Source organism: Leptodactylus fuscus, chromosome 2, assembly GCF_031893055.1.
Source record: "Leptodactylus fuscus isolate aLepFus1 chromosome 2, aLepFus1.hap2, whole genome shotgun sequence".
Lineage (NCBI taxonomy): Eukaryota > Metazoa > Chordata > Amphibia > Anura > Leptodactylidae > Leptodactylus > Leptodactylus fuscus.
The window spans coordinates 238,123,194-238,147,145 of NC_134266.1; the positions used below are offsets into that span (position 1 = coordinate 238,123,194).

At 42.0% G+C, this 23,952-nt stretch overlaps 1 protein-coding gene across 1 annotated transcript in view; it reads right to left on the bottom strand.

Moving 5' to 3' along the window:
* Positions 1–23,952, bottom strand: part of ATP7B (ATPase copper transporting beta) — a 45,784-nt gene continuing 21,832 nt past the window's right edge. The window contains exons 4-21 of the mRNA XM_075265899.1: positions 22,742–22,905; positions 21,881–22,042; positions 21,314–21,390; positions 18,876–19,041; positions 16,970–17,203; positions 15,631–15,722; positions 15,172–15,299; positions 14,049–14,203; positions 13,446–13,580; positions 11,976–12,170; positions 11,053–11,235; positions 9,816–10,011; positions 8,475–8,621; positions 6,456–6,598; positions 5,187–5,390; positions 4,636–4,753; positions 4,401–4,503; positions 1–1,148 (exon numbers count right to left, since the gene is read on the bottom strand). Of these exons, the coding sequence (XP_075122000.1) occupies positions 896–1,148; positions 4,401–4,503; positions 4,636–4,753; positions 5,187–5,390; positions 6,456–6,598; positions 8,475–8,621; positions 9,816–10,011; positions 11,053–11,235; positions 11,976–12,170; positions 13,446–13,580; positions 14,049–14,203; positions 15,172–15,299; positions 15,631–15,722; positions 16,970–17,203; positions 18,876–19,041; positions 21,314–21,390; positions 21,881–22,042; positions 22,742–22,905 (2,855 nt within the window). The 3' untranslated portion in view covers positions 1–895. The remainder of the gene's footprint in view (positions 1,149–4,400; positions 4,504–4,635; positions 4,754–5,186; positions 5,391–6,455; positions 6,599–8,474; positions 8,622–9,815; positions 10,012–11,052; positions 11,236–11,975; positions 12,171–13,445; positions 13,581–14,048; positions 14,204–15,171; positions 15,300–15,630; positions 15,723–16,969; positions 17,204–18,875; positions 19,042–21,313; positions 21,391–21,880; positions 22,043–22,741; positions 22,906–23,952) is intronic.

A 23,952-nucleotide genomic window follows, 5' to 3' on the forward strand; every position in this document is an offset into this window, starting at 1 on the left:
GTATGAACTTTAAATAAAGCTTTATTAAGTAATCTCAGCACATGTACAGGTTACATGAAAGGCACAGAAATGACATTGTCACAGTACACAATGGTAGAGGAAAGTGAGGCTTTGCAAAATGGACTGTATATTCAAAATAACAAGGCATATAGATTTTGAAAATTAAAGAACAATAAGTAAGAAACCGAACGCTCTTGTTATAGGTGGTTGTGCCCGACCTAGCACTTGTATCATAGGTGGTTGTGCCCGACCTAACACTTGTATCATAGGTGGTTGTGCCCGACCTAACACTTGTATCATAGGTGGTTGTGCCCGACCTAACACTCATGTCATAGATGGTTGTGCCCGACCTAACACTCATGTCATAGATGGTTGTGCCCGACCTAGCACTTGTATCATAGGTGGTTGTGCCCGACCTAACACTCGTGTTATAGGTGGTTGTGCCTGACCTAATACTCTTATATGTGGTTGTATTTGTAATGAACATATCTGTCTTCTTGTTATTAGATGATGTGTTCATTGCCATGAAATAAAGTATACCAATACACTAAAGACATCAAAACGGACATAGATCAATAGACCCTTTGATATACAGGAGTTCCATAGTGACCATGTGATGATCATTTCAGAAATGGCTGTCAAATTACCATTATTCACTGCCATGTGAATAAGTCCCGTCCACTGACTTGCACAGACAGACATGGCTGTTTTTTAAGGACATTTGTCAGTAAAAAATGTCACAGCTGTGTGAATAAGTCCTAAGGCTCAACCTATTTAATGTACATTGGCATGTCATAATCCATATAATTATATCCATTTTGCTCTAATGTATAAGTTTTGTTCATGATTCCTTTACAGATAACTGACGATATATTATAGGCAATGGACCACCAGGCTACATGTACTGATCCTCATCGGCCTCACTGACCAATAGAGACCTCTTGTCTTGTCTGTCGCCTACTGATGAATTCTGTCGAGAGCTCCTGCTTGACTGACTGATGAAGCTGATCTGGTCCCAGGTACTGGTCATTGGGATATCCCTTCTTCGGTCATCCATCCCAACATGGACGCTTATCTGTGAGGGGTTAAGTGGTTTCATAAGCCCCTGGGCTCGAGCTTCATATTTATCCGAGTCTGGTTTAGTGTAGCTGTAAGAGAGAGACAGAAAATGTTACAATAGTACAAGTCCATGATGGCTCAGGATCTCCTTAAAGAGTTTATGAAACAAATCAAATTTATCTTCTACCCACAGGATAGAGAATAAAAAGCTGATCGGCGGGGGTCTTATCCTGAGAACAAGGGGTGTTTTACCCCCATTGTAAATTCAGACTGAATGCAGCCAGGCTGAATGTAGGTGTTCTCCAACTACTCCCATGCCCTTCATTGAAGTGAATGGCAAGGAATAACCAAGTGCTGTACTTTGGCTAAACATATATTCATCTGCTGAACTGAGAGTTGTCTGAGAGTCGCTAGCCTATAAGTAAGCTCTCTGCAAAAGAAAGATTGTTCATCCTTAAGTGATTGTAATTGCCAATAGGGTCTATCATGTGTATGGCAGCTTCTGATCTGCAGACATCTGTTCAACAGTTCTTCAACCATCAACCTTCTTCTATCTAATGTGTACGGCCACCTTTAGATATAAGGAATCCACACTCAATGCTATTCTTAGCCACTTGCCCGTTTGGTCTACAGTATATTCACAGCATCTATAGGTATTAGAACATCTCAGAGAATTGTAAAATTGTGTCTATCAGCTAATATGAGATTGACCTCTGCATGCATTGCTTCTAATGGAGGGCGGCATATGGCAGTGCGTGAAAGCTGTGTGACTTTGTACAAAGGAGCCATGCCGACTCTATGCACTGCCAAAAGCACCCTGTGCACAGGGCGGTATTTTGTGTATGAGATAAAAAGTAAATAGCATGCAACAAGAGGATATACATCAAGGGCTGTCTATAGCAGGGATCAGCAACCTTCGGCACGCCAGCTGCTGTGAAACTACAACTCCCAACATGCCCTATTCACTTCCATGGGAGTTTCAAGAACAGCAGAGCAAGTATGCATGCTGGGAGTTGTAGTCTTGCAACAGCTGGAGTGTCAAAGGTTGCCTACCCCTGGTCTATAGTATAGAACCCCTTTAAAGAGGAGCGCTCAGTTCTCCTATATGTTTACCTAAATATAAATATTCCCCATAAAATAGTTCCTTATTAGCACCTTATATTGTACCTTTCCTCTGTTGTTCTTCCTGGAAACAGGAATAAATAAATAAACAAACAAGTAGGTATTAAGGTGACCATATACATTAGATGTTGACCAAACCCGACTAAATTTTGATGGAACCAATCGATCATTAATGGACAGAAGGGGTAGACCTTTTGGATTGCAACAAGACCAAGTCTTTTTGTTCTCAGTGTCGGGGTGTCCGATAATGGTTTCCTCCTCTCTTTACAATCACAACACATGCATGCTTAGCAGAACTCAGGCCCGGTTCACATCTGTGTTTGGGCCATTCTGTTCCCCTCTCCACATGAAAAATGCAAAGAGAAGCATTGCAAGCAGCACTTTTTTCTCTGCATTTTCCATGCGGAAGGCTCACAGCCCCCATTATAGTCTATGGGGTTCGCGGGATTCCTAAGGTAACCACTTTTTTATGTGGATTAGGTTTGCATTCGGGGGGGGGGGGGGGGGGGGTTCCCAAGCGGACTCCCCAAACAGAAACCCATGCACATATGTGAAGCGGGCCTAAGTGTGCTTGTGTAAGAAAAGAGTGGGATGGAGTAGGGTTGGAAGGAGTAGCTAACATGGACGGAGTGACTAGTCTTTCATAAAGGAGATGTGTCCCTACACACTGTGAATGACTGGACAGTGCCTGTAGACAAACTTTATTGACAAGCAAAATGGTAACACACAATTGTCAATTTATTCATACATTTCCGTACAATGCAGAGTTCTAAGGGCCAGTTCACACGGAGTTAACATGCTCGCATTCTGGCACGTATACACGTGTCAGAATGTGAGCGCCCAAAACAGATCCCATTCCTTTCAATGGGTCGTTACGGGCGTATAACGCGCGTAATTTTGTGGCCGTAATTCTGACACGTGTATACTGCCAGAATGTGCGCCCGTTAACTCCGTGTGAACTGTAAACTCATAAGGAATACAAGTATCTACCAGACCAGAAATGTCAGGAGAACTGGCAGAACTATTGTATTTAGTAGAGCACAGTCTTCCGGGTAACGCCATGAGACTTCTCAGAATGTACTGTGATAGGTGCCAGTCATGACACATGCTAGAGGAATAACCTAAGGGTATGTTCACACAGAGTTTTTGGAGTGGATTTTGACGCAGAATCCGCCTCAGAATCCGGCTCCCATTGAAGTCAATAGCTAGTACTGGAAAGAAGAAGCAAGCTGCCCTATCTTGCTGCAGATTCCGCGGCTGAGTCAGCGTCCGCAGCGCGAGGCTCCCTCTCGATTAGGCCTATTCTTCGGGCCTAATCCGGAGTGGAATGCCGCGACTGGATGCCGATGCACTGCGCGGCTAGCAGTGTGGAAGTGTTCACATGCAGAATGCAAATTCTGCCGTGTGAACATACCCTCAAGCTTCAGAACCCCAGTGCAAAAGCTGTAAGAAGGCCCCTACCTACCATGTGCCATTTCTAATACAAGAGTCTTTGGGTTCTCTCAGTGTACAAGGGCCATTGCTGCACACCCTATAGCTGTGCCCATCTCTGCAATAACTACACCATTACCAATCACACTGCTTTGCATGGTATAATGTAAGTTCCAGAAAGCAAATAACTGTATTAACACGCTGTAGTCATGTAGAATTTTTGTTGCAGCTTTGCAAAATTCTACCCAAAGGGAAATGCATAAATTGTCTGATTACATTTCTGAATGATGGAGCTGCTCAACATTAGTAATAAGGAATATATCAACCAAAATATCCAGCTTTACAGAATGAGTTAAATATCCATGTGTATGGGCTGCGGCACAGCTACGGTCCTAATGTTTATTTATATGAATGGTCAATGGATCTCTGTATTATTATGGTAATAAAATAACACGAGCAGATGAAAAGCTTCTCCGGATCTCATATCATCTATGGAAATTGTATCCTATTACTGTTCTAATGTCTGGAAGCAAGGATGAAAACAGCATGTGATAATGGAGTCCTATGGGTATATCATCCTCCTCTCCCTGTTGCAATCTTTTGGCTTTAGTTCTCACGGCCGCAGTGAGGTTATGTTAAGGGGAAACCCAAAGATTAATTCTAAATAGGTTCCAAGTTGTCACAGTCATCCTAGGGGTCTAAGCAGACAGTATAGAAACGTTAATATGGGGTGATGATTGCCCAAAATATCATTCATACAGTTCTCATCTAAAGAGTTGAGAATTTACCATTTTAGCTGCAAAGAAGACAAGACCACAGAGACAGAGGAGGCCGCCATAGCCGCTGATCCCATCCATGGTTGTAACACCAGACCTACTGGCAGGAATACACCTGGTGGAGAAAGGGCAAAGCAATACACTATTATAGTATATGACAACGCAAAGTAAATACATGCAAAATGGCAATAGTCATGCCTATAATGCTCTTATGTTTCATCAGTATAAGTAACATATAAGATGGTACCTGCTGCAATAGGGATGCCTAGAAGATTATAGATGAGGGCAAACATGAAGTTTATTCTTATTCTTCTGACTGTCCTCTTTGAGAGGTGAATGCTGGCAACAACATCAAGTAAATCGTTCTGCAACGTAAATCAGAAACAAGGTTACTAGATCATTTACTTTAGCATGTAATATGGCCTATTGCAAATACACAGGATCATGATATTACACCTCTAGAAGCGTGGGCTGCCTCTATAGTATCATTCCTGGTTATTAGCTTTTTTTATATAAAATCTGGATAAATACAACCAAAATAGCTTTATTCAATCAACCAATCGTCAGTCAACAATGGTCCAAAGAATATATCCTCATGGGTTGTTCTGATGATCGGTAGTGTCGTCCATCTTATACTACACAAATTCAGCAGTAGAACAGACACTGGTTATTATATATCCTACCTATACAGCAACAGACATGGCTGACAGTAAAGTTACGGAGAACTTGACCTCTCTGTTACTCCTTTATATTCAAAAGGCTGCCTATATGAAGTATGTTATACAGGGAGGAACATACTCTGATGAGAACAATGTCCGCGGCTTCAATGGCAACATCAGTTCCAGTTCCGATGGCAATCCCAATATCAGCTCTGGCTAATGCAGGGGAGTCATTGACTCCATCGCCCACCATGGCTACCCTCTTCCCCTCGCTTTGCAAAGCTTGGACTTTTGCCACCTTGTGAGAAGGAAGAACTTCTGCAAACACCTTCTTGATCCCAACCTGCAAGAACCAAAGTGATTTCTATCAAACTGCCTACAAATGTAAAAGAGATCATTCTGAAAATACGACATCATTGAGATAATTCTGACAATATGTTAAATGGAGCTCAGTCACCAGAGTTTTCCTCTGTGGACTTTCTACGTCCATTATAACTATAGGGAAACCACCAGTATTTCCGTAAATATAATTGACATGCTGCAGGTTTTTCCAAAACCGCAACAGTTTTGGAAATCGTGATGTGTCCACTGTGTGTATTTTTTCAGCAATATGTGGATGGTATTTTCTAGAATCCCATCCACTTTGCAGGGACTGTAAAATTCTGCAGTGGGGCCCAGGCCTTAAGCTGTAAGTTCACATGCCACTGCGGCTCAGAAGACAAGCAGGACATGAACAGCCTGGTGGAAGGAGGTTTTTCTTCACCGCCATGTTTCTTTCAGAATAAAGATAAATATTGTAGAATCTGTGATGAGAATATATAATGTTATATTTTCCTGCCCCCATATCCCACACAGACAAACATTAAAGGGGTTGGCCACTTTCAGACCACTACTGACAAAACAAATGTACAATAAAAAGCTATACAATTTTCCAATATACTTTCTGTATCAATTCCTCACGGTTTTCTAGATTTCGGCTTGCTGTCATACATTCTGTTATTTCTAGAGGATAAAACTCTGACCATGGTCATGTGATTTACGGTCCGTGGTCATGTGATGAGCACACAGGTGCACAGCTCGTTACAGTCACATCACAGTAATCAGACATCTGCACCTGTGTGCTCATCACATGACCATGGACCGTAAATCACATGACCATGGTCAGAGTTTTATCCTCTAGAAGTAACAGAATGAATGACAGCAAGCAGAGATCTAGAAAACTGTGAGGAATTGATACAGAAAGTATATTGGAAAATTGTACAACTTTTTATTGTTTGTCAATATTGGTCTGAAAGTGGCCAACCCCTTTAAGCAGATCATTTCTAATCTGAATGAGGCATGTGTTACAGTAGATGGGATTGGTATAGCACTACTTGTTTCCCATGAACCAGTTAGGTGACAAATATACCTGAGTGGCAATTGCTTTGGCGGTCTTCCGGTTGTCTCCTGTGATCAGTACCACATCCACTCCCATAGCTTTCAATGTGTGTACCGCGAGAGCTGCCTCCTGCTTCACTGTATCTGCAATAGCGACCATTCCACATAGTGCGCCTTAATAGGAAAAAGATATTGTCACTGACAGAAACACACTTTTATACAAGATATGATCTGACCGTCCAGCACAATGCCAAATAATTTTATTTTCAGGATGATTAGACATATTTAGTAAGAAATTTCAGTAGTCTGAGAAATTAAAGTTTATTCCTATTCAGACCCTGAAAGTCTATTGCCAGCGGGCTGGTCCTTTTATGTCATTCTAGGGCATACAAGACAAGAAACTAATGTGTGCCACAGTATCAGAACGGAGAATGGAGAAACACATATACAACATAGTGTAATGAAAGGTGCTAAGAAATGACAGACTCTAAAGATAAGGGAATGTTCATACAGAGGTTTTTGACATGGAAAAATTTACTTATAAAACGTAAGGTTTTTGAAAGGTTTCTGATATCTGTATGATAAGTATTTTCAAGAGGTTTTGACAAAGTTTTTCTGCCTCCTATTGACAGCGACACAATTTCCTCTCCAATAATTGACATGTCATTTGAACATAGAAAAAACACTCCTAATGTACGGAAGGCACGGTATCCCACAAGTGAATGGGAAACTTCTTAAGACTGAAGCCCCACATTGCGGAAATCTAGCTTTTTCTTGTTGCAGATTTTGCTGTGTTTTTTTGTTTGTTTGGTTTTTTTTAGCCAAAGCCATGAGTGTATTGAAGGGCTTGCCTGAGCTATAATTTTATTTAGGCCAAGGAAGGAAAAAAAAACAAAACTTACCTGTCCTCGATGCTCCGGTGTCTCCCAGCGTGGCTTGGTCCTGCAGCTCCGTTGCTTTCTTCGGGCAGCAGTCCCACCACACGTGACCGCTGAGACTAATCAGTGGCCTCAGCGAAGGACTCGGAACATCATCACCTGTGACATCATTGGGCCCTTCCTAAGGCCGCTGATTGACCTCAGGGGACATGTGACTGCTGCATCCAATTAGAGATCTCAGTGGAAGGGACTCGGGACGTCGCAGCTGGTGAGGACTTCAGCAAGAGAACACAAGACTGGAAGGACAGGACTGGACCACACTGGAAGGACACCGCATCACCAAGGACAGGTGAGTATGGGGTTTTTTATCTTCTTTTTGTTCACCTTCCCCAACCTAATTAGCCTGGACAAACCTTATGAGCAGAAGGTAGAAGTATAAGAACTTCCCTTATGCTTTCCATTCCTATTGTAGCCATTTGTCTCAAAAACTGCAGGAAAATCTGCAACAAAAAAAGTAGAAAGAATTTTCCACTTTTTTTCCACAAGTATTTGTGGAAAAAAACTCTGTGTGAACATACCCTAAAGCAAAAGCCCCATGTAGTGACTTGCACCTAAAAAAAAAACCCTAAAATGCTGCAGAAATAAAATGTAGTATTTTTCATCAAGTTTTCTTTGTGTTTTTCTCAGCTTTTTTTCTTTTCCTATTGAGTCTAATGTTTTTCACAAAGCAGCTTTCCCGTAGCTCCTTTTTTTCTGCACCGTGTGGGTGAGATTAACCAAAATTGTATTCACTGTTCAGGTATTGCAAAATGCAATGTATTCGTTTTTGTTTTTTGCTGCGTTTCCAAAAACTCTCCAACTGCAGATAAAATAATGGACCTATTCATTTCTATGGGCCCATTCACACGGTCATAGTTTTTGCGGCCGTATTTAATGACCACAAATTATGAAGCAGATAACATTTTGTCTGCATTTGTGGCACGAACAAGTACAGGGGATCATACAGGATCTGTGATTGCAGATGACGTACTGAAGCAACGTGGACATGTTATGTGCAGATTAGGGATCAGTATTTGCAGACCATAAATCCACTACTTGTTATGTACAGGAGGACTTAGATTTCTGCATATAGGAATATTATAGAAGAACATGATGCTTTGGTGAGACTTTACCATCGATAGCTACTAGCACTGCAGTCTGTCCTTTCGTTTCGTGACTGGTCATGGCCTCATCTACATCACTAGAAATGTGTAAGCCGTTGCGTCTCATCCATTCCCGGTTGCCGATTAACACAGAATGAGGTTGTGGAGCTGAAGCACCTGCAGAGACATGGACATTATATCATCATACTATATTAATGTAACTTTCTGTATTGAACACGTTACATAATGGCTTTAGTCTATTACATATATTACATTTGTGTTCAGACATTATTAAATGAGAGTATCTACTACAAACCCTAATAGAAAATAGTCCGTGGCTTAAAGTGTCTGTGCATTCACATAGACAAATTGAACACACTTAAGCCTGCATCTGAAAAAAACTACATGCAATTCTGATTCCCTTTTTGGTGTTTTTTTTTTATTCTTACAGGTGAAACACAAACTTCACCTTTATAATCAAAAACTGCACAAAAACCTGCAACAGAACGGTATGTATTGATATATATATTGTTTGCACAGTTCCGATTTGTTTTAGGCTGGGGCCCCACAAGACATAAATGGAAGGTGGATGGGATTTTAGCAAATTCCACCCCTGTGATAAAATAAGCGCTGTGGACACATTGATTTTTCCAAAACTGTCACATGTCAATTATACCCACAGAAAGGCCAGCGGTTTCCCTATAAGTAAATCTCTGCAGATTTTCTGTGAAAAGCACTGCGTGAAAAAACGTGATGCATGACATCCGTGCGCCGCCCATGCCGTTCGTTTATGGCCACCGGTTAGCACATGGTCACATGCAATCGGCTTAAAAGGGTTTATGGGCCTATCAAATGATGGCTAGGATATGTCATCAGTTGAAAAGCCTTTAACTGTACCAAACCTGTTTGAATGCACAATTAGGGGATGTTCACACAGAGGAAAGGGTTGTGGATACTTTTTCCACCGTTTGAACATTTCGCACCGCTCGCCGATGCAGCAACAGCATTCCATTGCGGCATCCCGCTCCTGTGTAGGCCGGAGTGAATGGGCCTACACTGGAATGTGTCTTGAGCTGCGTTCGCCATGCCTGAATCTGCAGCAAGAGAGCGCATGTCGATTCTTTTTGCCGCTACTAGCGGGAGCCGTTTTTGGCAGTGGATTTTGAGCCAGATTCCATGTCAAAATACGCTGCCAAAAACCCCTTAGATGCTAAAAAACTAACCTGTCTACAAGTGAATGTTCATGGCCACAGTTGCTGCTAACCCTTTAGATTAGTAGCTACTTATAATGATGATATATCACAATCACATATGGTGACCCTACTGTTGTAGGAACACAATCTCTGAAGGATTTTGGACATAGATATCTACCTTGTAGTTCAGGAGCAATGATTAAGGAGTTGTCTTCTTGAGGATGGACGAGGCCACTCTTGTAAACATTCTGTTCATTCAAGCCCTCTTCACTCTGTACCAGGACACTTTCCACATTATTCACTTTACAGCTGATCCCACATCCTGGAACCGCCTGGAAATCAGTACAATATCCTAGCGATTCTGTACCGAGCTCCTACAGAAAGGTTAAACTATATATAGTTATAATACTCAATTATATTGAGATCCCCAGAGATGTTGCAGCAATGTTACATGATGTTCAAAGATAATAGAGAAGGTCCCCCATTCACAACCCTCACAGCTATAAAAATGGGATCTCCTCGGAGGACCCAACATATCCAAGTATATACACAGCCTATTGATTTAAAAGGATTTTCTGGTCCGAAACTTGTCATACTGATGACCTATCCATAAGGCAGGTCTTCAGTATGTGATCTGTAGGGTCCGACACCCAAACCTCGCATGGAATGAGCAGTTCTGACAACTTCTAGGGGCTGCCCTACTTCCAGTGAGGGATTTTCTTAAGATAGATCTTCAGTATGTGATCTGTGGGGTCCGACACCCAAACCTCGCTCAGAATAAGCAGTTCTGACAACCTCTGGGGGCTACCCTATGTCCAGTGAGGGATTTTCTTAAGAACCATGACCAATATGGTCTATGGCTAGGATCCTGTTGTCATCAAATTTGCAGGTTGAAGTCACAGAGTGACATAAATTACTTACACAGGGGGTCGTATAATGTAAATGTGTGACCCTAGTTAAGTTACTGTGATATTATCTGGTGAACTACTGTGTGATATTGTCAAGAAGCATGTTCTTCTGGCAAAAGTAATGGTCACAGCTGTCAATATAATTTTACATATCTATGAGGAATAACAACAACAAAAAAGATAGGCCATAAGTATCTGATCGGTGGAGGACCAACAGCTGGCCACCACATGGAGCAGTTGTTTGGGGGAGCATCCTGTCAATGTACTATACACTGCTTCAATTGGAGCAGATCCGCAATATCCACGTCTGACCACTATACAGGGCTGCCTCCTGCTCCGTGCACTATATAGTACATGGATCGGATGCACTCCCATACAGCTGATCTGTGTGGAGACCAGCTGTTGGCCCCCACTGATCACATATTTATGGCCATAAAAAGATCAAAGACAACTCTTTAAGGCCGGTGCCCCAGAATATAACTTTACAACACAGCCTGTATAATTTACCTCCTTGCAGTACTTTGCCACTGCCATTCCCAAGGGATGCTCACTGCTGGCCTCTGCAGTACCAATGACGGCCAGCATTCTTTTCAGGGGCATACTGCCTGGATCACCCAGTAGTAGGACTCTCATGACTTTAGGAACCCCGTGTGTTATTGTTCCTGTCTTATCAAACATCACTGTATTTATCTGAAAAAAGTAACATTAAACTCACTATTAGTAAGAAGTTTAAGAAACATTGTATCAGACTTAAGACTTTTCATTTATTTTGTTTAAAGAGTCAGTCCAGCAAAAGCCCCAACTGTCTTTGACACTCTGCAACATATTGTATATGTACACTGTACTCATATCCCTGCAATACATCTTCTCCTCTGCTGCTGGTCAGACACCATCTTGACTTTTAGATTTTGCTTTTTCTTTGCTGTGCTATCAATTCCACAATGCCTCACCACAGCATTACATGAAGAGTTAGAGACAGTACCATCTCTGCCTGCCTGTGGACATTGTCATTATCATTTTCCTGAACAATCTTAGGCTGCATTCACACGGAGTAAACGCTGGCGTTTTTTGTGTGTTTTTTGCACATAGCGCCGCGTTTACGCCACGTAGCGTCGCGTTAACGCCGCGTATACGCCGCGTTAACGCCGGGCAACGCCACCGCTAAATAGCGCGGCGTTAACGCGGCGTATACGCGGCGTTAACGCGACGCTACGCGGCGTAAACGCGGCGCTATGTGCAAAAAACACACAAAAAACGCCAGCGTTTACTCCGTGTGAATGCAGCCTTAGAGTCCAAAACTATATAGTAAGGGGAGACTGCATCATCACTTCCTTCACTGGTAACTGTCTTATCATCAGCGGTATCTGTGATAGGAGTTTGTGTCCTCCTTCCATCACACAGGATGTGAGATTGAAAAGAAGCATACCAACCTTATGTGCCATCTCCAGGGGCTCTCCACCTTTGATCAGGATGCCATTTTGTGCAGCCACTCCAGTACCCACCATGACGGCTGTGGGAGTAGCCAAGCCTAAAGCACAGGGACAGGCAATGGACAGCACAGTGATGGCAGTCTGGAAGCCGACTCGTATGATTATCTCAGTCTTTGAAATAGTTTTACTGTAATCCTGGAAGTAGATAAAATATTAAACAACTAAAACTCCCAATGAGCATTATCGATCAAGGTATTTCTCTGAGGACATACATAATTAAGGGACCAAAACAATATAAGGATATGTTCACACAGAGGAATTTGCCACGGATCCGGGGCAGATTCCTCCTGGAATCTGCGTCCCATTGTTTTCAATGGGAGTCAGAGATGGCGGCAGAACGCGGAAAAAAGAAGCGTCCTGCTTGAACTTGCCACGGATTCCACCACCGATCCAGCCACGGTATCTGCAACTTGAAACTACCTTCTGATTAGACCCATTCATCTAGGTGTAAATAAGCAATGGGAAGATGCAACAGAAAGCCAATGCACTGTCGCAGCTAGACCGTAGGCAAAAATACCGTCAATGGAAAATGAAGAGAATTCCTCTTCATTTTCCACTGTGTGAACATAGCCTAAGACAGATACTATAGGGGAGAATTTATTAAAGTTACCATACCAGTTTTTTACTTGCGCAAAGGTGGTACATTTTTGGCATACAGGTGTTTACACCCAAAAATGCATCACGAATGGGGGCAACATGGTGGTTCAGTGGTTTTAGCACTGCAGCCTTGCAGCACTGGAGTCCTGAGTTCGAACCCCGCCAGGAACAACATCTGCAAGGAGTTTGTATGATCTCCCTGTGTTTGGGTGGATTTCCTCCTATTCTACAAAGACATACTGATAGGGGAAAAATGTACATTGTGATCCCTATATGGGGCTCACTATCTACATTAAAAAAAAAAAAGCGTCACGAATGTGCCACTTTTGTCCACATGCTCTGCTTTTCATCTGTGTGCTGCCCGTGCACAAGCCATGTTTCCACGGCCTCAGGAATAGAACCTGTTCCATATTTTGCAGCCTGGATTACACGGGACCATGTAATTCACAGTCATGTGCACAGCAGCCCAGAGAAATGAATGGGTAAGTGTGCAATCCGAGGATAACTCAGATAACACACTGACCCAGCACACAGTCGTCTGTAAGGGGATTAATGTCATATCTTGTCACCAATGTCTATCATGACACAACATTCATGTAGGGAAAGGCTTTGATCACTGAAGGACATGCGATCCATATGTAATTTGGAGACATAACAATAGAAGTCAAGAGATGAGAAAAAGACTAGAGAAACAGAATAAAATGTCAGAAGATGATTTAAGAAATTTGGAAAGAGGACTAGAGGTCACATTACAGTTAAGCAGGATTTGGCTTTTTAGCTTTTTTGTGAAAAGATAATGTAGCTATAACTTACTGGGAAATATTTCAGTATGACATCAAAATTCACAAAGCCAACAGTGGTCCATCCGATCAATGTCACAATGGAAATACTAATAATAAAAGGGACAAAGTAGCCACTTATCTTATCTGCCAGCTGCTGGATGGGTGCCTACAGAATGACAGAGAGAACTTGCTCAATGTGACATTTATAACATCTGTATAGGCCTTTAATGTAGCCAGTATTAGGCTAGGGCTACACAGCGACCATGTTACGCTGCCAGGCCCAACTAATAATTGTGGTTCACAGAAGTTCAGCAGATTGAGATTTCTGCTGGCTATCGAGTTAAGTTCACACAAGTGTTCATCTCTCTGTCTTTTGGGTCCCCATGGGGACCCAAAAGATGGAGAGTCCGTAGTTACCCTGAGACACCATAGATTATAATGGGGTCCTTTTATATTGAAACCAGCGGAGAGAAAAGACCTCCTTACAGGACATCTGTCTCTTCTCTGACGATTTTAGACAGAATCAGCGTCAGAGTTTCCTATGGAGACACCAACGCAGATGTGAACCTAGCCTAAGATTGTCGTCTAGACTCAATACACAGGTAAGGTGTCCTCAAATGTATTTTATTTTTACCTTTGACATCTGGGCCTCTTCTACTAGCTTAACAATTTGGGCCAGGGTGGTGTCAGAGCCTACGTGAGTTGCTTCTACAAGGACTGATCCGTGAGCATTAATGGACCCAGCAATAACAATGCTTCCTGGCTTCTTCCTAACAGGCATAGGCTCACCTAAAGTACGGACAAGAAAATGCAAAAAGTGAAGAACATGTCCAAAAGTGATGAACCACACATTATCTGTTGACTGCTCAAAAGCTCAAAAATTTAGAAGTATGATAGAAATAAGCTAAGCTTCCCTTAGCTTAGCCCCCTTTAGCCCCTCACTCTAATATGTATACCATGCATTGCACACAATAGTCTAAGCATATAGAGGTAGGAGATGAGAGTGGCACAGCGCAACTGATCCTAAGAAATAATGCCAACAAAAGCAGTAACTATCATGTGTGAATTGTAATGAACAATGAGAAGTTTGTAATTTAATTGTGTCACCACTAGAGGTCAGTATATGACCTTTAATATCCTGAACAGAAGGTTTATATACCAGCAGTTCTAGGATCTTATCTCCATATTATCTGTAAAAAATATCCCACTTAAACTTCACCAAAAACTCCAAGCCCTCAGAATCCACTGTTACGTGCAGGGTGTCTAAGAGAGATGTATGCCTATTTGGGTTTCTGTGACTCACTATGCACCAATGTTATGACTTATCCACAGAACAGGGTGGGATTGGTGCTCCATTCCTTTTCCATGGGACTGTTGGAGATTATCAAGTACATTACTCAGTAATCTCCAGCAGTCCAAGTACATGTATTATGTATTGTCTACATGTGACTTTCCACTTTATTAACACAAGACCCCTGTTCTTGGGATAGGTGGAGGTCCTGAAGGTGAGACCCACACCGATCACCAGGCAGTGACCCATCTTGTGAATAGGTCATATATTGCTTTGGTAGCACAACCCCTTTAAGCTATACAGACTTACTGGAATGTGAATAAGTCTATACAGCCAGAATAGACAACACAATGACCATGATGTCTTCTTAGGGATCTTAATCTGCATAACATAGACATGGTCTTCCAGCTTTCGCCCTCTCCACAGTGCGAGGATTGGCGATTTCACCAAATATAAATCTAATAACCTGTGATGAGAGACTCATCGGCCATAGATGTTCCTTCAATAACTTTCCCGTCCACTGGAAATTTCCCGCCAGGTACGACTTTCACAATATCTCCTCTCTGGACCAGCTCCACAGCCACCTGTTCTTCCCTGGAATGAGCAGAACACGTGTGAATACAAAGCAGCGGTCTCTTCAGGGACACATATGTAAGATGTCTTCAATGAGGCTCCATTCACACCATAGTTATTTGAATTATTTGAGTTATTTGAACCCTACAAATTGTACAGTGCTGCGGAATATGTTGGCGCTATATAAATAAAATTTATTATTATTATAGTTACAGCACAATATGTTCTCTGTACAAGTACTGGGACATCGGGTAGGAGAGGATCTGAATGCTGCTCCTGCTCCAGATATTGTGGTTGGTAAATTCTCAGACTTTAATCTGTCCATTTAATCTATATGAGTATGATACATTACCTGACCACTGAGTAATTGGGTCCGAGGGTCACGACTGTGGCCTCTGTAGCTTGCAAGGATATTAGTTTGGCGAGAGCTTCCGATGTCTTACTCTGTGATGGAGAAAGAATCACAATACTGCTTTACAACGCCAAGGTTTTATACTACCCGTCTAAACCAGTCATATTGGCTATATTGCCCTTTATTAACATTGCCTTGACTCTACATTGTCTAGCATTCATCTAAAATCATTTTCCTCCCAAAGTTCGTTCCTTAAAAATGCCCAGAATGACAACTTATCTTCTATTTCTAGGATTGGTGTTCAATAATATATCAGTGGGGGTTCGACAACTGGGACTCCAACCTATCGAAGATAGCCAAGTGCTGTACTGGGCTCTCAGCAGTCCCATAGAGGTGAATGGAGCAGTGCGCATGCTGGACTCTTACTTTGCTTACACAGGGGATACAAGACCCCTATGCTCATCATGGATGATAATCTTAGATGGGTGATAAAGTGATATACTGTCATTTTGGGAATAAATCCTTTAAATCTATACAATACCTTAGATACATGCACATGTGGACATAAAGGAAAGTTGCCAACTGTGTCACAAAGGTCATGAATATGACATCCGTAAATATCTATGGGTCCATATACGACCTCCACAAACTTCTGATTTTACATGCAGTGTATTCTTACTCAGGATAGTAAAGTTCTCCAAATATAATATCCTGAGGACATTTAAGACAGTTGTAGACTTATTGTTTCCTTGAATCCTAAAATGTCTATACAGGTAACAGGCTCCTTCTTTTCACTGACCAAAAGCACCTTGAGAAAGCATCATGTGGGTGCAAAAGTGCAATTGGCTGGTGAAGCAAAGGAGCCTGTGTTTGATAAGGCTTTGTTCACACAAGTGTCATAGTTTTTATTTACATCTATGGCTCATCTATTTCCAAATAAATCCTGAAGAACCTTAATGGCCTTATAATGGGGTCTGTCAGGGTTCCAGTATGTTCGATAGCAAGGACTCTCTTTTACAGTCCAAATTTACACCTTTATGGAGTGATAAACAGCGCACAGATCCTTACGCAATGTTCGCTCTATGCACAAAGCTGTTAGGTCACTTTACAGGTGCGGATTAATCTGCAAATAATGCGAAACTGATACATGTGAGCTTATGGGATTCAGTGTAATGTAGACATCATTATCCTGCCAAATAAAACATTGCCAATGCCCATGTGCACAGCTATGAATCCGTGCTAACACAAGCAGTAGAAAGGGTTAAACATTTTTCGGGGATAAGTCAGGATCTAAGAGATTTCCTGGAGATGCCCATAGGGACCAATCTAGTGCAATTACCTTTGCTATGTGTTCCAGCCATCTCCCCAGAGCAATGAACATGAACAGCATGGGGGGTGTATCGAAGAAGGTCTCTGGGCTCTGCTCAGACTTCTCCACAATGGCCACGATCAGGATAACCACAGAGTAGATATAGGCGATGGTTGTAGCCAGGACAATGAGTACATCCATGTTAGCTGCTTTGTGCTTCAATGACTTGTAAGCCTGGACATAGAAGTACCATCCTCCAAAGGACTGTAAGTAAGAGATATAAGGCAAATGGCTAAAATGTACAATGTGAATGATTATATGACGTTATAGACTAACCCTTTTACATTGGACTAGCGGCCTCTTAGCTTTGTGGGCCAGGAATATGAGCCCATATAACAGTGGAAATCCTGGTTGAGATATGTATGATGAGTATCTGTATGAAGTACAATGCTTGTTCTATGCCATGATAGGGTGAGCAGGGGCCCCATCTGGCTCAGGGGACCACCAGGCGATTCATCTGTTCATCTGGTCCGACTCTGGCTTTTTCCTCTGTCTAGTGACTGTATCAAGTCAGTGTATTTAAGCAAATGGGAGCTGATCTGCAGTTACCTGGTCCTGCCACTACACAGAGAACAGCGCTGTCTGCTTCCTGCTCCATTCTCTGTGTATCAATTGCTAAACAAAGAAAGGTGTCAAACCTGCACCAATCTGGTCTTCATTATCTATCCTTATTGGACAACAATATTTTTAGCCCAGAACACCCTTTTAAGGTCTCACCCATGTATACTAAGCCTATAGAGCAGTGCACTGAACCAAGCATGCATGTGTATGGAGGTCAGGAGGGATCTAGCATCTACAGGCCACAAAGTCACCCAGAAAATCTGACAAAAATACTTCATTTTGCAGGAAAAATAAAGAAACAATTGACAATAATGGGGTCCGTGTGTTTTTCGCGCGGTGATCGCACGAGGCATGCAAAGAGAAAAGTACTGTACTTCAAGAAGTACTTACCTCTCTGCATGATTCGTGCGGACACCGCATGGAAAACACACAGATCCCATTATAGTTTATGGGGTCCGTATGCTTTCAATGCTCACCACTTTAAATGCATTCAGTATTCCGTTCAGGGGGTCCCCAAATGGACGCAGATGTGAACCAGACCTGAGTTTCTTATATTTGCATTATATTTCCTGGCATGAACTGTATATTCACATTGTTAAATTGTTATATATAGAATATATAGCCAGCTTGTATTCAGCGCACCATAGCAGAGTCATGATATGTACTAAGTCCTACAGATACTGTATTTATACGTCATGCATGTATTAACATCATGGACATAAGCATATCTGTATAGGCATAGTAAGATCCCTGCATAAAATTTCTTGCAGAACCTTGAATAACAGGAAGCAGATATGCAAACACTGAGGCACATAATGGCGTAGGTTATCACATAGTAGGCTATTGTATGCTGTTATCATGAAGCGTAAAGGAACGTCAAACATCATATGACTGCTAGGGATATTAGATGTTGGTAATCTACATCATACGTGTAAGACCAAATAGTGGAACTCAAGGATTTTCACATTCACGGAAATGATTTAGGATGAAGAGACGCGATGTGGCCTGAGCACAGTGTATTCAGCCTCAAGGAGATTTTCCACATAAATATATATCAAGAAAGACCTTGCTAGCACCATAGCCTGCAGTAAACTGGATTTTACATCCTTCACTTGGCTATGACTGCTGGGAGAATCCATCTTTGACATTGAAGGTTGAGATTTTAGACAGTCAGTTAGTTAGGTTGTGTTAGGAATGGCCGATTATATATATATATATATATATATATATATATATATATATATATATATTTGACAATCTGCAGCCACTCACAGTACTTTATAAGGTAGACTATCAGTAAGGAGACTGTATATACCTGGACTAATGTGCAAAGTATAAAGAAAATGAAGTTCATTATAGATAAACCAGGTAAGATGTTCTTGTCCAGCACCGAAGGTCCATGGTGGGCAATTAACATGTAGACCATGATGCAGATCACGGGGATGCCGAATATAAGGCTGAACAAAAAGGACTTTCTCCATCTGTGATACAAAAACATTACACATTACTATTCAGGATTCAACATGGAAAAGCTTTATAATAGTGATCAGGGACTATAGTGACTGCTTAGGAGCAACAGACGCTACCCATGAAGGGTTAAAACAAGCTTTCCTATAGGCCCCATGCACATAGGCAGATATGGTATGGTATGAGCTCTAAAGACCTGGACTCCAGATTTTCTTTTTTTTTTTTTTTTTAATGTAGATTGTGAGCCCCACATAGAGCTCACAATGTACATTTTTCCCTATCAGTATGTATTTTCTGGAATATGGGATGGAAATCCATGCAAACACGGGGAGAACATACAAACTCCTTGCAGATGGTTTTTTTGCCCTTGGCGGGATTTGAACACCAGGACCCAGCGCTGCAAGGCTGCAGTGCTAACCACTGAGCCACCATGTGGCCCCCTTGGACTCCAGATTTTCTGTGCATGGGGCTTTAGGCCAGTGCCCCACATTTCAGAGAAGCTGGATTTTTTGTTGTTGCAGATTTTGCTGTGTTTTTCCTCCGACAGACTAGAACAAAGTGCTAATGTATGGAAGATTTTCTCTTGTTTACACATTGGGTCCACAAAAAACACCAGGGCTGTGAAGTACTATTTCTTCAGTAGACTAGAACAAAGGCTGGTGACGCTAGAGTCAATTTTTCAAATCTTTTCTATAAGATGGGGCCTTAACCTAAACCTGGGTTATCCCCCACCCTTCCTCTTAGAGGTCAAAATAAGTAAAATTTTGGAAAATTGAAAAAGACCTCTTTTCTCATATTTTACGTTTTCACTGTAGACCTTTGCAGACGTCCAAGAAATTACATTTGTATGGCACAATCAGCTGAATCAGCTTGTTTTTGACACGTTGCTGGTGGGGTCCTTCATACAAATGACTGATCGGTTGTATTCTGGCACAAAAAAACTATTACAAGCCGGGAGATTTTTACATTTTCTTTGGGCAAAAGTCTGCTTTTGGCCATTGTGAAATGATCATTTTCATGATAGCCAGCTGATATGGCAAAGATCAGATATTTTGGCTGACTTTTATCTTATGTGCTTGAACAGGTTAATAGAAATGATACAATAAAATTAGACAAAATGCCATTATTAGACAGATGGCCTATATTTCCAACATGGGGGTGTTCACATGTAGGAATTTGACACTGAATGTGATGCAGAAATCAGCCTCAAATTTTGCGGGAGGCAGCAGCTGATTTTTTTTTTCGCTAGCAAAAAAAAAAACTGCTCGTTCTTCAGGCGGATTCTGCCCAAGGGCTAGTTCACAGAGAGTTTTTTGGCAGTAGATTTTGACGCGGAATCCGCCTGAAAATCCGGCTCCCATTGACTTCAATGGGAGCCACTCGCTTCTTTTTTCCACTAGTTGTGGGGAAAAAAAAGCGACATGCCCTATCTTGCTGCGGATTCCGCGGCTCGAGACACGCTCCAGTGTAGGCCCATTCATTTGGGCCTACACAGGAGCGAAATGCCGCAATGGGATGGCGGTGCGCTGCATCATCATTTCGTTGCGGCTAGCCACATGGTATGTTCACACGCAGAATCCATTTTTCGCCATGTGAACATACCCTTAGAACTCCCTTTGAAATGAATGGGAGGAGGAAAATACACCTTTCTTGTCAGCACGGAAATTGGAATTTGGCCCTGCTTAATAAACGCAAAATACAGTGGCACTATTTTCTAAATTCTGCTTTTTTGAATCAGATTTTGAGACGAAGGCCGCTTCAGAATCCGATCCTAAAAACAGCTAGCTGCGACTGGATGCCGCTTCAGTACATACATTGCATCGGCATCCAGTCGCGGCATTCCGCTTCGGATTAGGCCCAAATGAATGGCCTCGTTGGGAGGGAGTGTCGTGCCGCGGATGTCCGCGGCTGATCAACCGCGGATTCCGCCTCAAGAAAGAGCATGTTGCTTCTTTATTCCAAGGGCGAGAACAAATTGCTCACTGAAAAAGGAACCCATTGAATTCAATGGGAGGCAGTGTTTTAAGCCGGATTCTGACGCAGATTCCGCGTGAAAATCTGGCACAAAAAACCCTGTGTGAACCTGGCTTTAGTTTTTGGCAAGCAGAAAAAATCTGCTTCTGAAGCAGAGATGGTCTGCTTGACAAATTCAGCATCAAATTTCTACATGTGAACACCCCCGTAGAAGAGGAATAGTCATTTTTGTAATAATTTTTGGTAGAATTGGCCATATCGTTTGGACTATCTGCCAATATGCAGTCCTTACACAAATATTTACATACGTACTGTCTGATTTCCTCTTTATGGTCCAGGTTGTGAGCTGAGGGATCTCTTTTAGCTAAAGAAGCTTGGAAACCAATCCCCTGTTAAGAAAATATAAGGTTGCTGTTACAGTAAACAAGGCAAGATGGCCGACATACTGTCCTCCATTTTGCTGTAAGTTATAAGTATTTTCTATGTTCATAAGGGTGAAGACGCACAATGTAGGCCGTGTGTCAGGGAACAAGGAATAATTAACCGTATACAATCTAAGTGAAGGCACTGACATCCCTATGCGGCTGGTGCCATATTCTGAGCCTGCACCCTACAATTTGAGCTCCCATTACTACTTTATATGCCCAAATATTTGTATGGAAAAATATATTTAAAGTTTAATAACAACAATAATGATCACCGATTCAGGATCAACACTCAGACTCACAACTCCATCAACCTCCGGATAAAGAACTAGAGGTGGCACTAGCGGCCAATTATCCATGAAAATGGGCTCTAATCTACCACTACCAGTAATAGTAATAGTATACTTATTTCATACTAATAAAGCGTTACGTTCCTACAAATAATTCCATTCACCTCAATGACTTGTACGATGTCTCGAGGACCAACAATTTCAGGATCGAATTTGACTTGCGCTTTGCAGGTGGCAAGAGCCACGGAGGCCTGTAGAATACCTGGCGTTCCAGTCAGCCGTGATTCAATATTGTGAACACATGAGGCACATGTCATCCCTGTAATCTGCAGATAACCAAGACATAGAGACAGAAAAGCAGAGGATAATGCAACTGAGACATAACCTCACTGCAAAACTTGAAGTATTCCCTAAAACTGGGAACATCTGCAAATATCCTTGTTTACCAACTCAAGTAGGTGACTGACCTCAAACTAAAGGTATCCGTATATTTAGTGGGGTCGATTTGCTAACTGTGCAAAGTTAGAATAGAGAATCTGAGGGTATGTTCTTGTGATGGAATTTGCCGCTGATTTGGGGGCGGATTTCACCCCCAAATCAGTGGCAGACTCTGTCCCGAATCTACCTTTCATTGTTCTCAATGGGAGGCAGAGATTGTAGAAGGTCACTGCAAAAATATGGATCTTGCTCGACCTTGTAGCGGATTCAGCCACAAGATACGCGGTGCGAGACGATCTCCGGACTAATCATCTGCGGAAAACCACAGCAGAATGTCGATTTTGGGATATTTTCATGAATCAATACACCCCAATAATAAGTTATTCTGGTCGCTTCATATTTCACTGAAAGTTTCTTTTAGCATGTAGTTTCCTAATAGTGAAATATATCACAACATTTGACAATTTCATGATGTTTTGTGTATGGACAGTTCCATCCTCCAATGTATTCTGTGTATACTGACTCTGACCTCTTTCCATGGATCCCCTGTAGAGGGGACCAGGCTAAACCATTACTTATATACTCACAACCAGCTCAATACTGCCATGGGTAGCCGTGCAGTCTTCCAAAACAACAGCTCCAAAGCCCAGACTTTCGATAAATTGTGCAATTTCAGTTGGTTCAATCTGGTCTGCTATGTATTTGACCTCTGCTTTACCAGCCATCAGTGCAACAAGCACTGAAACAATACCTGTAAAAGGACACTTAATGAATTATATAAAATGTATGTGATTTACATAAATAGATGCAAAATATTAATCTGGATTATTTTGTTTTTAGTAATGGTAATGTGATGGTAACACAATGGGATTTTGGCTGCAGTAATCCAGCTTGGTCTCTACACGGTGTACGGAGCTAGGTTTTTCTGGCTCAGTACACGTCTGTTGCCCACGCTGTGGCTGCCATCAGTTGGTCCGTGGAGTTGCTGAGTGTCAAACCCCCATCGTATCAAAATTCTGGAAATCCCATTTAAAAATATGATCCTTTCGGGCAGTGGTTTCCAACATGTCACCCTCCAGCTGATAAACTACAATTCTCAGCATCAGGGCCATAGGACTATTGTGCTAGGATTTGGTTCTGCATTATATCACAGGGCTGATCATCCTATGTGTATTAAATATATTCTGCAAATGTTGGGAAAAAGGATAGTGGATTTTAACATGGCCAATCTTTTGTTCTCAAGGGACAACATTACCGAAGGTGGCACACTCAGGTGACGGAATATGGCGGTGGAAAGTGTACAGGAATTCCTCCTCATTCTCTACTTTGTGAACATACCCTTAGGCTTTGTTCACACGGAGTTTTTTGGTCAGGAATTTGATCAGGAATCCGCCTCAAAATCCTCCTCCTAAAAACACCTCACCATACAGTCTTATGTAACCTGCTTTTTTTTTTTCCCGCTAGCGGAAAAATCCACTAGTGGATTTTCTGCTAGTGGAAAAAAAGAAGCGACACGTCCATTCTTCAGACGTTTTCTGCCTGAAAAATTCAATGCAAGTCAATGGGAGGCGGAAAAACCACTACCGTTTTTTTCTGAGGCGTTTCCTGAGGCATTTTTGACAAAAACCACCTCAAAAAAAGCCAGGCGGATTTTCCGCCTCCCATTGACTTGCTTTGATTTTTTAAGGTGGAAAACACTTCAAAAAAACGCTTCAAATAAGGCTTCAGGAAATGCTTCAGGAAACGCCTCAAAAAACGCCTCAGTAATTTTCCTTAGCGGATTTTTCCTGACCAAAAA